Source organism: Lasiodiplodia theobromae, assembly GCF_012971845.1.
Source record: "Lasiodiplodia theobromae strain AM2As chromosome Unknown scaffold_57, whole genome shotgun sequence".
Taxonomy (NCBI): domain Eukaryota; kingdom Fungi; phylum Ascomycota; class Dothideomycetes; order Botryosphaeriales; family Botryosphaeriaceae; genus Lasiodiplodia; species Lasiodiplodia theobromae.
Genome location: NW_023336538.1, coordinates 197,684 through 210,348, shown reverse-complemented (window position 1 = coordinate 210,348; position 12,665 = coordinate 197,684). Strand labels below are relative to the sequence as shown.

General features: G+C 57.6%; 4 protein-coding genes across 4 annotated transcripts; 3 read left to right on the top strand and 1 right to left on the bottom strand.

Annotated features, from left to right (window-relative positions):
* Window positions 1-594: 594 nt before the first annotated feature.
* Window positions 595-3,365, top strand: LTHEOB_12114 (SANT domain DNA binding protein; the record flags this gene model as incomplete). The annotated part of the gene is made up of 2 exons (XM_035508946.1): window positions 595-682; window positions 775-3,365. 2 exons carry the CDS (start codon window positions 595-597, stop codon window positions 3,363-3,365), a joined length of 2,679 nt encoding a protein of 892 aa, XP_035365375.1.
* Window positions 3,366-4,494: 1,129 nt separating this feature from the next.
* LTHEOB_12113 (Necrosis inducing protein) lies at window positions 4,495-5,324 on the top strand (the record flags this gene model as incomplete). Its single annotated transcript, XM_035508945.1, has 2 exons — window positions 4,495-4,727; window positions 4,841-5,324. 2 exons carry the CDS (start codon window positions 4,495-4,497, stop codon window positions 5,322-5,324), a joined length of 717 nt encoding a protein of 238 aa, XP_035365374.1.
* Window positions 5,325-6,668: 1,344 nt separating this feature from the next.
* LTHEOB_12112 (NADPh2:quinone reductase) lies at window positions 6,669-7,821 on the top strand (the record flags this gene model as incomplete). Its single annotated transcript, XM_035508944.1, has 2 exons — window positions 6,669-6,770; window positions 6,835-7,821. The coding sequence occupies 2 exons, from the start codon at window positions 6,669-6,671 to the stop codon at window positions 7,819-7,821; spliced, it is 1,089 nt and encodes a 362-aa protein (XP_035365373.1).
* Window positions 7,822-9,061: 1,240 nt separating this feature from the next.
* Window positions 9,062-11,805, bottom strand: LTHEOB_12111 (Kelch-type beta propeller; the record flags this gene model as incomplete). The annotated part of the gene is made up of 5 exons (XM_035508943.1): window positions 9,062-10,151; window positions 10,215-10,336; window positions 10,388-11,034; window positions 11,087-11,164; window positions 11,241-11,805. 5 exons carry the CDS (start codon window positions 11,803-11,805, stop codon window positions 9,062-9,064), a joined length of 2,502 nt encoding a protein of 833 aa, XP_035365372.1.
* Window positions 11,806-12,665: the final 860 nt, after the last annotated feature.

Genomic DNA, 12,665 nt, shown 5'->3' with positions numbered 1-12,665 from the left:
AGAAGTGAAGAGCAACGATAGCAAAGTTGCGAAGTTACTAGTGGCTCAAATCGTGGACGACACTATAGTAGGTCCTAAAGAAATTTTCTTTATAGTAATATGTAAGAAAAGTACTAAAATATAGTGTGGAAACTAGTGGCCAGATCTTTTCTCATTTTTTTTATTCACTAGTTCTAGATTTACTGGGAGAATTGCTTAATCCATGATATGAGCTTAGATGCTCGTGGAAATAAATATCATGGCCCTAACCTCTTCACTTGAATGGAATCTCTCAAACTGCTGGATACTAACGAAAGCGAGGTGAAAAAACTCCGAGCAACTGCTCTGGTAATATCAGTGCGTCCCGAAACAAGGATCGCGCACCATCATAGGAGGCTCGTTCCGACATTACGGAATCGCTTTTGGTGTTTTCCAGCGGCCACGACTATTCCGGATGACCAAAGGCGGATGATCGACGTGCCAAGACGCACTAGCGCCCACTTCCTTCCGCCAAATCTTCCACCCGACCGTCGTCCACGCACATCCTACCTGGCGACACCCACGTCTCCCATCCGACCGGACGCGAAGCTTCAAGCTCCGCCATCCACCGCAATAATGGGAAACACGTCCTCGCAGGTCCAGGACGAAGCGCCTGACGCCTCGCAGCGATCGGGTCCGCTGGATCCTTCCACAAACAGAAACGGTACGAGCTAGGTAACCCAGCGCGCACTTTTCGCGACGCGTCGCAGGTGCTACCGACGATTTTGCTACAACGCTGCTAACGCCAACATACAGAAGACGACGCCGCTGCCTCGTCTCAGCTAGTTTCTGAGGTTCACACTGCCGCCGTTCCCACATTCGAGAAGGAGGGCAAAGAAAAGAAAAGCAAGAAAAACAAGAAACGAAAGAGCCTAGAAGCGACATCGGACGCCCACACCGACGAGCAAGGAACTTCCGCCCCGCAGGCCGACGAAGATGCTCCCGGAGCGGGCAATGCTGCGGCAGCAGATCCGAAGGAGAGCAGCAGTGCTGTTCAGAATGCCAAATCCCAAGCAGACGAGCAGCCGCCTAGAGAATCTCGGAGGAAGAGGAAGGACAAGAACGCCGTACCCGCCGACGCCCCCGCAACCACCGACGACACCGTAGAATCGACCAAAGCGGAGCCTGCTGAAGGGGACAAGGCGGCGCACAAGAAACGCAAGAGGAGATCGGAGGGCACTGCGTCTCACGCCACGACGGACACGCCCCAACCCGCAGCAGCTGCTCAAGCAGATCCCACGCCCGCTGAAGATGGCCAAAGCGCCGAGGACCTCTCTCGCAAGAAGCAGAAGAAGTCAACTCGATCTGCAGCCGCGCCGGCTCAGGTCAAGAACACACCTATTCCCATCCCAACATTCAACCCCCCGGTGACCAGACAGCAGGAGAGCATCCCTATCAGGAAGAGCAAGAGGAAGGCAGACGCCGCCGAAGCAGCCAAGAATGTGCGGGCGGAAAAATCTCCTGTTCAGGCTGCGCCTGTCAAGGATAAACGCTCCAACACCGCCGACGGCCAGGCCCCGAAAAATACCGAAAAGAAGCAGAGGAAATCAAGGAAAGCTCAACAAGATGCTGCTGTCGCCAGTGCTAACCGCGAATTCCCACCTCAGCCGAGCATGAACTCGGTTGAGCTCTCTGTCATCGACCCAGCCTTACTCCCGCCTGCTCAGCAACAAACGTCAGTCGAGCCCCCGGCTCAGAACACCCTGGAAGAGACATCAGGTCGCAAGAAGTCCCGGAAATCCGCAAAGTCACAAGCTGATGCCACTACCCCAATGGCCCAGGGGATCGCTGTGGCGGACGCGCTTCTCGAGACACAGGCTCCTGGCGCGGCGAACGGCGTCAATGGCAATGCCCATGGGACCGAGGTGACCGGCGAGAAAGCTTACATTGATCACCAGAAGAAGAAGCAGAAGCGCAAGCGCCAGGGCGACGAGGCTGCCGCCGCACAAACGGCCCAACAACCCGATAGCGCCGAGCCGAAGTCCAAGAAACGCAAGAAGGCTTCCGAGAAGGATGCGGGCACGAAGGGCGGGTCCGCTGCTGCGAGCGCCAAGGGCGCCAAACCCCAAGGAACCGAAGACTTTCCATCGTCCGGACCGTATACCAAAAAGGAAGTTGAAACGTTGACGCGTGCGATCGAGGCGTATCGCGAGTACAACGACCTCAGCCAAGCCCAAGTCAACGACATTGTCCAGGCTGGCGTCTTCAACGAAGTGCACAGCAAGTCTTGCAAGGAATTCTGGGACGAGATTTGCCCGTGCCTCCCGAACCGCTGGTCGCGCGAGACGATCATCAAGTTTGTCCGTCGCAAATGGCACAACTTTGATAAGCGCGGCAAGTGGGACCCCGAAGAGGATCAGATGCTGAGGATGGCGTACGCAAAGACGCCGGGTCAATGGACGAAGATTGGCGAAGCGGTCGGCCGTTTCGCGGATGACTGCAGGGACAGGTGGCGGAACTACCTCTCTTGTAGTGAGACCATGGCGAGCAAGAGGTGGCACGATAGTGAAGTCAACGAACTTCTCAACGTCGTCCAGGACTGTCTCAACACGCTGCTCGAGAGACTACCGGAAGACAAGAAGAATTACTGGCGCGAAGAGCTGCAGTCGACCGAGCAGAGGGGGATCTGGAGGCCCGATGAGATTCGCAATCTCGTTCGCAAGATGCCCGACTGCATGGACGCGTTGCGCACCGCGTTTGAGGAGAAGCACCCGCGCGAGAGCAAGCAGAAACGCGCCACGGAGAAGCGCCGGGGCTCGAGTGCCACTGATGGCTCCGTAGTCATCAACTGGGACCTTGTCAGCGAGAAGATGGGCAAGAAGCGCAGTCGCCTGCAGATCATGTCTAAGTGGAAGGCTCTAGAGCATTCGTATAGCCAAGACCCCAAGGAGACGTTCTTCACCGAGGCCAATCACTGGCGCGTCGAGAACGGCCAGAAGTGGGCGGAGCAGATGCTGCCTGGCGACAAGTACAACATTGTGCGCGCGATGATGGACCTCGGCCTCACGAACGAGGAGCGCATCATCTGGAACAGCGTCGCACACCACGAGCTGGTGAAGCTCAAGTGGGCTCATCAAGCCAAGATGACTTTTTTGAGCATGAAGGAGCTCGTTCCGCCGCAGGAGAGCCTACCCCAGCTGCTGCAGTCCCTCAAGGACTACTTCGAGTTCAACCACGGCAGCGAGCTGGACAGCCACTGGCGGTACGAAGGCAGACCTGGCAGGGGATCGCTAAAGTCGGTGACGAAGAGCCCTGGACCTCTTGACTGGCGCGGTCACATGCGAGGAGAGTCCTCGTACAAATCCAGCGCGCGGGTCACCGATGACGACGAAGACGGGATGGAATAGCTGGGACTACCTTCTCTAGCAGGTATCACGAGCCTATCGTTTCCGGTCCGGATGGAGAAAATGAAAAGGATCCGATCGTTACCAATTTCAAGGGATCTCAACGGGTCCCGCGTTGAATTCGTTATCGATTTAAAAAAAAGAGAGAGAGAAAGAAAGGGAAAAAAAAAAAGTAAACCGAGGTTACTGGGCATGTCTATCGTTGAAAAGGGGGGCGTGGACTTGGCGACCTACTCTGATATGGACAGTGTCAAACGAGGCGTATCCGTAGCTGATAGTTGGCTTTTCAATCCACTTGTCGTTACTATAGGTTGTGTGTAAGGTCTCGAGAAAGGGATTCGATGGCGTTGAAGTGCTAGCCGTACACATTGGCTCGAAGCAATTAACGGATCACCCGCACGGAGGGATGCGGAAAGCGGACAAGATGACAGAAAAGAGGCATTTGGCCAAAAAGGGCATCAGCACGTGGCACCGGCACACCAATATGTGGGTGGAAATCCCCGGTGCGCCGGGCGCTTACGGCGACACAGACGAGGACGAACTGCTGCCGGGATTTAACCGCATGAGGAAGGTCAAGGCATACCACACAAGGGGCGGGAAGCGGTTTCTTCATTCACTCGCTCACCCGCGCCTCGGCGGCCGCAGAGCAGGCAGAGCCATCTTCACCGACGTACAGTCCGACTTTGCCGACAGTTGGACACTTGATCGAGGTCCGATGCATTAACCAGGGTTTCTATTAACGCCGAAGCGGCGGATTCGAGCCAATGGCGATCGACGTGCGAGCCACGTACTGCATCGTACTATAAAAGCAACCCATGCCTCCTCGCTTAGCAATGCGCCACAGTCGCCAGCCATGAGTAGCGGGCATTCGGCGGATGGGCTGGGAGTGGAAAGGTGAGCGGGAGGGTTAGGCGGAGATGGGTAAAAGATTGGCAGGGACCATGCGACACACGTACAACAATATGCATGCGATTGACGCGGGTGACTTGGTGTGTCGTGAACAGGCCATGAGCCACTAGTTGACCTCGTTCTCGAACGTGGGGATGTGCGGGTGTATAAAAGCTTGGTATCGCACTCTATATTCCCTCTGCCTCCATCCTAGGAACGCATTTACGCGAGCTTGCCATCGAACATGCTGTCGTCATCCTTCCTCTGGGCCGCGCTCTCCGTGGCGAGCGTCGTTTCCGCCGCGCCGGTGGATGTTCTCGAGAAGCGCGCCGTCATCGCCCACGACGCTGTCGTCGGCTTTGCACAGACGGTCCCGAGCGGCACGTTGGGCGAGCTGTATCTCAAGTACAAGCCTTACCTCTACGTGGTGAACGGATGCGTGCCCTTCCCGGCTGTGGACGCCGAGGGCAACACGAGGTGAGTTTGACGTCCGTTGTGGGATATTCCGAGGAGAAAAGAGCTGGATCAATCCTTTATAAACGAGAGAAACACAAACCGAATTGCTCGACACCTGTTGACGACTCGTATAGCGGTGGCCTCTCCCCCAGCGGCGACCCCTCGGGCGACTGCGACAGCAGCACGGGGCAGGTCTACGCGCGAGCAACGACCTACAACGACGCCTTTGCCATCATGTACGCGTGGTACATGCCGAAAGACTCTCCCTCATCCGGTCTCGGCCACCGGCACGACTGGGAAGGCATCGTCGTCTGGCTCTCGGGGGAATCCACGTCCGCCACCCTTCTCGGCGTCGCCGCCTCTGCCCACGGCGACTTCAGCACCACGACGAGCCCCAATCTCAGCGGCACAAGCCCGCTGATCAGGTACTACAGCGTGTGGCCGGTCAATCACCAGCTCGGCTTCACGAGCACAGTCGGAGGCCAGCAGCCGCTGATCGCGTACGATAGCTTGACGGACGCGGCGAGGACGGCGCTGGAGGATACGGATTTCGGAGACGCGAATGTGCCGTTCAAGGATGCGAACTTTGAGAACAACTTGGCCAAGGCTGCGTTGTAAAAATGATGTCTGGCTGAGATGCAACTGTACTAAGTTCATGGTCGAATATATGATTACTCTCTTTTGCTTAAGGCGACCTCGGGACGAATAGTGAGCAACTTTCATACTAACCTGATGGGAAACAAGATGGGGAAGCCCAAAGTTAGGTGAATAGGCGCGTGGTTTAAACTTTCTAACTTACTCCAGTCCGGTCAATTTATTTTTCGGTGCCTTGAAGTCTTGTGTTCGCCGGCCAGGCATCAAATGTAAGGGTCCAAATAGATCCACAGTTGGACCCTTCTTCCTCTCCAGATACCGTGGTACATGTCTTGCGGCACCAGGTTTTTGCAGTTGGACGAAAATAAAAGGCACCCACCAGAGGCTGTGCGGCAAACTTCTCAACCCAACACACAAAGTATACGTCCTGGAGTCGAGGCTTGGAGCGATGGCACAGACGAGAGCACAAGAGAGCGCAGCTAATAGGCCTCGGAGGGGAAGTCGGCTACCGAAACAGACCCCGACAAAGCTTTCAACGCGACAGGAGAACCCGAGAGGGAGACGACCATGGAGAAGTTATTCTGAACACCGTGAGGTGACGAGGCGCCGCGGGGCACATAAGAGACAACGAGACGCCGGGAAACAGGGGTCCATCCTCGGAGATGGAGGAGAAGAGCGAAGAGACTGGCAAGAAGCCGGGGAGACGCTGTGTCAGGAGACGCAATGCAAGGTTCTTGGACGGAAAATACGCTTCTCGTATGGCGCACTCGCTCCAGTCGGACTCGCCGACTTCCTCGAGGGAGAACTCAACATCGACCAGCTGGTTGGCTTCGGCACTGCGGAGGCCCGAGCCGGCGAGCGAAGCAGGAGCCCACTTCAGTGGTATTGGGACAGGCCGATGCCAGACATTGTGACGGGTGTTGCGAAAGCAAGGACTCCGCTGACCGAGTTTCAAAATGTAAGCTTTCCTGCGCGCGAGCCGTGTCTGGAATGCTGATGGATCAGTAGGGACGCGAGCGATTCTGGGACGTCAGGATGGCACGCTGGAGACTGAAGTGAGGGGCTGCAGCAAGCTGATGCTGACAAAGCGAAGGAGCTGTCGTGTCAGCTGGAACCAAGGTTTCAGGTTGGTGATCGGCGGCTGAGAAAGCATGCAGCGAGACATCGGCAGCGGGCGGAAGTGGAGATGGAAGGCGATGGTGTTGAGGAGCGGCGGGCCGGACGCGTGGCGCAGGCGGCCGAGGATGACCCCTGCGCGATCGCAGGCCCCACCTGCCTCCCTCTGGGCTTAGAAATGCAGCCGCTCCCTCTTTACATCATCCAGCCCTGAGTATATCTATTCTCTGCATCGCTAGCCACGCCGTGCCCATGCGCCTCCAGAAGACCTACGCCCCGGTGCCCTTCTCCGAGGAAAAGCGCAGCTTCGCCGCCCAGATCCCCCAGCGCTGTCGCAAGCTATGCGAGCAATTGGTACGCCGCCGTCGCGACCGCCTCCCGCCCGCCCTACTGACCGCGCGCTGCTGCAGACATCAAGAACGGCACCGGCCCGGCCGACGCCCTCTTCGTCGACAATGACTTCCCGAAGCCCGTCCCGAAAGCTGCAGAAGCGCTCGTCCGTGTCAAGGCCTTCGGCCTGAACCGCATGGACCTGCTGCAGCGCGAGGGCTTGTACCCCGTCCCGCCCCAGGCTCCCAAGACCCTGGGCGTCGAGTTCAGCGGCGTCATCGAGGCTTTTGGCAGCAGCGAGCACGAGAAGGGCTTCAAGGTCGGCGACGCCGTCTTCGGCCTCGCCTACGGCGGCGCTTACGCCGAGTACATCGTCGTTTCCACGCACATGCTGGTCCACAAGCCGGACGAGCTGTCGTGGGAGGAGTGCGCCGGCCTGCCCGAGACGTGGATCACCGCCCTGCAGGCCATGTACGTCGTCGGCGGCTTCAAGCCGGGTATGAGCATCCTGTGGCATGCCGGCGCCAGCAGCGTCAGCATATCAGGCATCCAGCTGGCCCTCGCCGATAACGCCTCCGCCGTCTTCGCCACCGCCCGCCAAGACGAAAAGTGCGACTTCATCGTCAACCACCTCGGCGCCACCAAGGCTTTCAACACCACAAAGGAGAACTGGTCCGAGGAGGTCCTCAAGGCCACCGGCGGAAAGGGCGTCGATATTATCGTCGATTTCGTGGGCGCCGACTACTTCCAGGGCAACCTGGACGCTGCCGCCCGCGACGGCCACATCGTCCAGCTGGGCGTCATGAGCGGCACCAAGCTCGACGGCAAGGGCGTCGACATCGGCGCCTTTGTCCGCAAGCGCGTGCGCTTCGAGGGCAGCACCCTGCGCAGCCGCGACGAGGAGTACCAGGGCCGCCTGCGCGACCAGCTCGTCGAGCACGCCCTGCCCAAGTTCAAGGATGGCTCCTTCAAGGTCTTTGTCGAGAAGGTCTTCCCCTTTGAGCAGATCGTCGACGCCCACAAGCTGCTCGAGTCCAACAAGACCAAGGGCAAGATCATCTGCACGATTTCATGATACACTCACGATGCATTTTGATGTCTCTGGAAGACGTATATACACTGTAAATATTGGGCGTTGGCTTGCATACTTCACTCTCGTTTTCAGTCATCAGTTTTTTCAGATACTCTATCCATGTTCACACGTCAGCCTGCATCACGTGAAGTGATGTTTGATCGGTATTGAACTGCCGGACTTGAAATTTCTTCCACCTCCGATTTTCCTATTCAATTCGCATAGGAGAGGCTTACGCCACGGCTCACGCTTACCACTTATCCAAACAATGTTTACACGCAAAGCAGCAAGGTTGGGTACATCTGACCAAGCCTGTCTTAAGAAATACTCAGTTCTATTTACACGGGCACTTCTTCTTCGCTATATCGTTCGCTGAAGGAATGCTGCAGTCTACTACGTCCACCCACTACCACCCTCATTGATTGTTGTTAGCGCACGTTGACCGTACCTGCTGCGCCTATGACCTCCTGCATCAGAAAGTATACCTCTTCGTCTCTGCCATGAAATAAACGACTGTATTCGGAGTGGTCGTCCTTTAATACAACGACTTTCGAAAGGAAAGAGTTGTCGGTTTACGCAAACCACAGTGAACTCAAGGCTACATCCCATGTGCATCACGTTCCCCGTATCATTTCACTTCCCACATTCCTATGTGTCTCGTTTATCAATCACCAAAAGTCACATCTGTGTATCATCTTAGACAGAGCAAAGAAAATGTTTTGACAGGCGAAAATGGTATTATTGAAGGGCGACAATAAACAACCAACACGAGCGCCTGCCCTCCAACGCTTAGCAAAGCAAAATTATTACGTCTCCTTTGGAGGAGAAATCCTTTTCCGAGTAAGAAGATAAAAAAAAAAACCAAAAGGGGAATCATAGAATCGTCATATAATACAAGAATGGGAGTCGACCAGATGGAAGCAATACCTTCCCTTTCCCAGTATGTTTCCTTCAGCCCGTTCGATGGTATTTTTTTTCCCTTTCCCTCATTTCCGTCCTCGTTACATCATTTGCCCATTAAGTAGAAATCCGCAGATCTGGCTTTCTTTCTTCTCTCATCTTTCTCTTTTCCTTGTAAAAGGCGCGTTCGTCTTCGATAGCAGCAGAACTTTTTGTTTCTTCGTTGTTGCTCTGTCGGGTTCCGGCACTCGTCAGGAAGATCCACGACACACCTCTGCGCTCCTTCCCTCAGTCACGACGGCATCGCGTTGGGTATCCCCAAGCCACTTGCCCCTCCTCCATCTCAATCCCTGTTGATGACCCTCAAACTCCTCCTTGGATTCAGCAACACACCTCTCGTCCCCCAGAAACTCGGTTCCTGCCCGGCCAGCAAATCATCCGTACTGCTCACACTCCCGCTCCTCCTCCCCGTGCTCGCACCAGCACCACTGGCATACGGCCCCGCCTCCCCAGCACTGGCCGAACCGCTCGTCGGACCGCCGCTGCTACCAGCGGCGTAGCTGCCACTCCTGATGGCGCTGCTGCCCTGGCGGCCGTCCGATGACGTGGCCACGGATCCACCCGCGGCGACACCGGGCGGCATGACGAAGCCCGTCTTCTCGTTTGCGTTGGCGGGATCGGCGGCGTGCGCCTGGGCCATGGCGACGTGGTTCTTGTACAGCTTGAGCTGGCGGCGGTACACCCACGCGCAAAAAGCAAAGTAGGCGGCAATGACGAAGAAGACGCCGGCCAAGACACCTCCGACGATAGCGCCGACGTTGGTGCCGTCGCCGTTGTAGCCCGAGCCCGAGCCAGAGACGGCCGTCTGCGTTGTCACGGTGCCGTCGCCGTTGGTCACCGTGTAGGTGATGGGTTTGCCGGTGGCGAGGGGGCCGGCGGTGACGGTCTGGACGGGCGCGGTGACGGTGGCGCCGCCGGTTGCGTCCCCGCCGATGGCCGATATGACCTTTTCGGGAACCGTGTAGCCGTAGGAGCCCTCGAGGCCGGAGGAGGCGTTGGCGCCGCGCTGGGAGAGCTGCTGAGAGAAGGGGTTAGAGTCCTCGGTGAAGACGGCGCCGCCGGAGGAATCCTGGGCCGAGCTTCCGGAGAGGGCAGTGAATTGCGTGCCCCAGGTGAGCGATGAGGTGTTGAAGACGTAGACGCCCGGTGAGTCGCACGAAAGCTGGTCTCCAACGTAACCGCCGACGACGATCATCTGGCCGTCCCAGATGTTGCACGTGTGGCCGGCGCGGGCGTACGGCACGGATTGCGAGCCCTGGTCGACTTGGATCCAGGTGAAGGACGGGATGGTCAGGATCCACATGTCGTTGTACTGCGTCTGGTCGTCGCCCAGATCTTGGCCGCCGAACATGTACATGTTGTAGCTCGAGCCGCTGTACGTTTTGGTCAACGTCCGTGTCCTATACGAGGAGCTCTAGCTGCATTGGGCAACTTACTCTGCCGCCGCGGCGACCACCGCGCAAGGGTTGACGCGGATCTTCGGTGGAGTGCCGCTGGTAGGCTGCTTGAACCACGTCGAGGTGGCGATGTCGTAGATGTCGATGACGTTCATCTGGGTCTGCAAAGACCGTCAGTCCCAATCCAATCGTGCCGAGCCCGCGGACCTTACGAAAGTAGAGTTCGTGCCACCTGCGAGGCCGAGCAGAATGCCCTCGTCGCCGAACCCGGGAACGTACACCAGGATGCCGTCAGCGCGCTCCGGAAACCCGCTCGTCTCTTGCAGGCCTCCTTCAGTGATGTTGCGCCAAACGCCATCCGAGCCTGCGGTGCCGTCGTCACCCAGAGATTCGACGCCGTTGTTGGAGGAACCGGGAAACGTGTACTCGACCATGGACTTCAGGTAGATACGTGCGACCTGGTTAGACCAGTCCTCGGTGGTCCATGTGTCCAGGTGGCCGCCAAAGTAGAACCCGCGGCCGAGGCTAGCCACATTCGCGCCTGCGCCCTCGGCGGCGCGCTGCACTGCCTCGTTGCTACCTTGGGCGTGCGTCCCTGCAGATGTTTTGGGGTTCTTGTGCTCGGTCCACGAGGACGAGGAGATGTCGTACTCCCAGAGCGAGAAGGCGGTCGGGTAGTCGGGAGTGTTTCCCTGGTTGCCGTCTTGGAACTCGCCGCCATAAAGGAATAACGAGGACCGTGAATTCCACAGGTACGCCAGCGAGACGGCAGGCGGCCCCGAGGGTTGCGGCAGGCCAGTGAATGACGGTGAGGAGATTTGCCACGACTCGGTGAGATCGATGGTCACGAAATCGTTGTCTGGAATGGTCAGCTTCACAGGGCCGTTCATGTATCGGACGTGGTCACACACTCCAAGTGTTGCTCGTCTGATCCGACTCAGTCTTCGCACGGCCGCCGTAGATGTATAGGGTGCCATTGACAATTGCAGCTGTATCCTCGTCAGTCTCGGTCTCAATGTTGCGGGCGGATTCGAGAAGTCATACTAGCGTGGCTCCACCTCGTACACACATCCGTTGGGCTATCCGCTCTCCCGTACAACATGCCTTCCCGCGGGATGAGGGCCGCATTGACGCCATACGGGGGCCCCGCAACGGTAGAACCAAAGACGGGCAGCCTGTGCGTCACGGGGATGACGAGGAAAACCAGCAGCGCGAGCACACACAGTCGATGCAGCCTAGTCATCCCACCCGCCGTAGCGAGAGCGACATCCACATCCGCCTTCGCCGTAACGATTCGTCCGTGCTCAAACGAATCCTCGCGCTCCTTCCTCGATGTCTGATGCTTCTTCTTCTGCGTCAGTCCACCGATCTCACAGTCCGACTCCTCGTCGTCCCCCATTTCTTCCTCCCGCACGTCTTCCAGCAGCGATGGCGCCGGCCAGTACTCGGTAGGCGAGGAGGAGGAGCGGGTGACGGCCTTCTTGTTGCCGTTACGGGCGGGCAGAGACGGTGTAGAGAGGATTGGCACCCTGATCGGCACTGGCGCGTAATTTTCTCTGTCGTCGTCCACGAGGCCGACTTCGCGGAAGACGGACTTGCGCCGTGGGTTCGAGGTCGCCGACGGCATCATCTTGATCCAGACAAAGAAGGCAATCGGATTGGACGTTCCAGCGGCACGAAAACTGCGATTCAAGAGCGCGCCCTTGGAAAATCCGTGAGAGGAATTGTTTTTTTTAGGTCCAGGACGGCCAAGGCGATGACAAGCTTTCCGTTCCGTGCTAAAGCTATATAGAGTGCCCTTTCGGCGGAGAAGGGATAGGTGTGGAGGCAAGCTGCAGCAGGCGAGTGGCTGTGTAGTGAGATGTGGAGCCGAGCAGGTGGCGAGGCGCGCGGGATGTAGGTAGTCGACCAGCCCGGCTGGGTTGGAGAGTATACGTCCGGCAGCGGGTGGTAGTTGTATTCAGGCCCAGTTGTGAGTGACAGGCTATGACGTCGCTGGTGTCGGCTGGAAATTAAATGCAGGCGACGGGGATCGTTGGCATCGGAGAACTGGGGATGGCGCGCGATTGGCAGGAGCTCGCAGCAACACAAGAGGCAGGAGGGCCGTTGGAAATGATTGCTCGCGCGAGCAGCAGTAAATAATGCTCCCCTGCGCGCCTTGAATGCTTCCCGTTCCAGGGTGCGCCCTAGACTCGGCGCGGCGCGATCAAAAGAGTAGGGAAAGGTGCATCAGAGGTGCCGCGTGAGCTTATGGCGAGCAATTGGGCAGAGAGTGTGGCGGCGCGGTGGGGTGCAACGTGGACACGGATACGAGACCACGAGGAGCAGCAACGGCACAGATAGATAGATAGCGTGAGCGGTGTGTGAGCAGCGCTGGCAGGTGGAGAGCGCGGAGAACAGAGCAGGAAGAACAGAGCGGGCAGCGCCGGCCAGCAAGGCTCGGGGGCGGGCGACGACATACAAGAGCGGCTTAAGCTTACCTGCTTCATC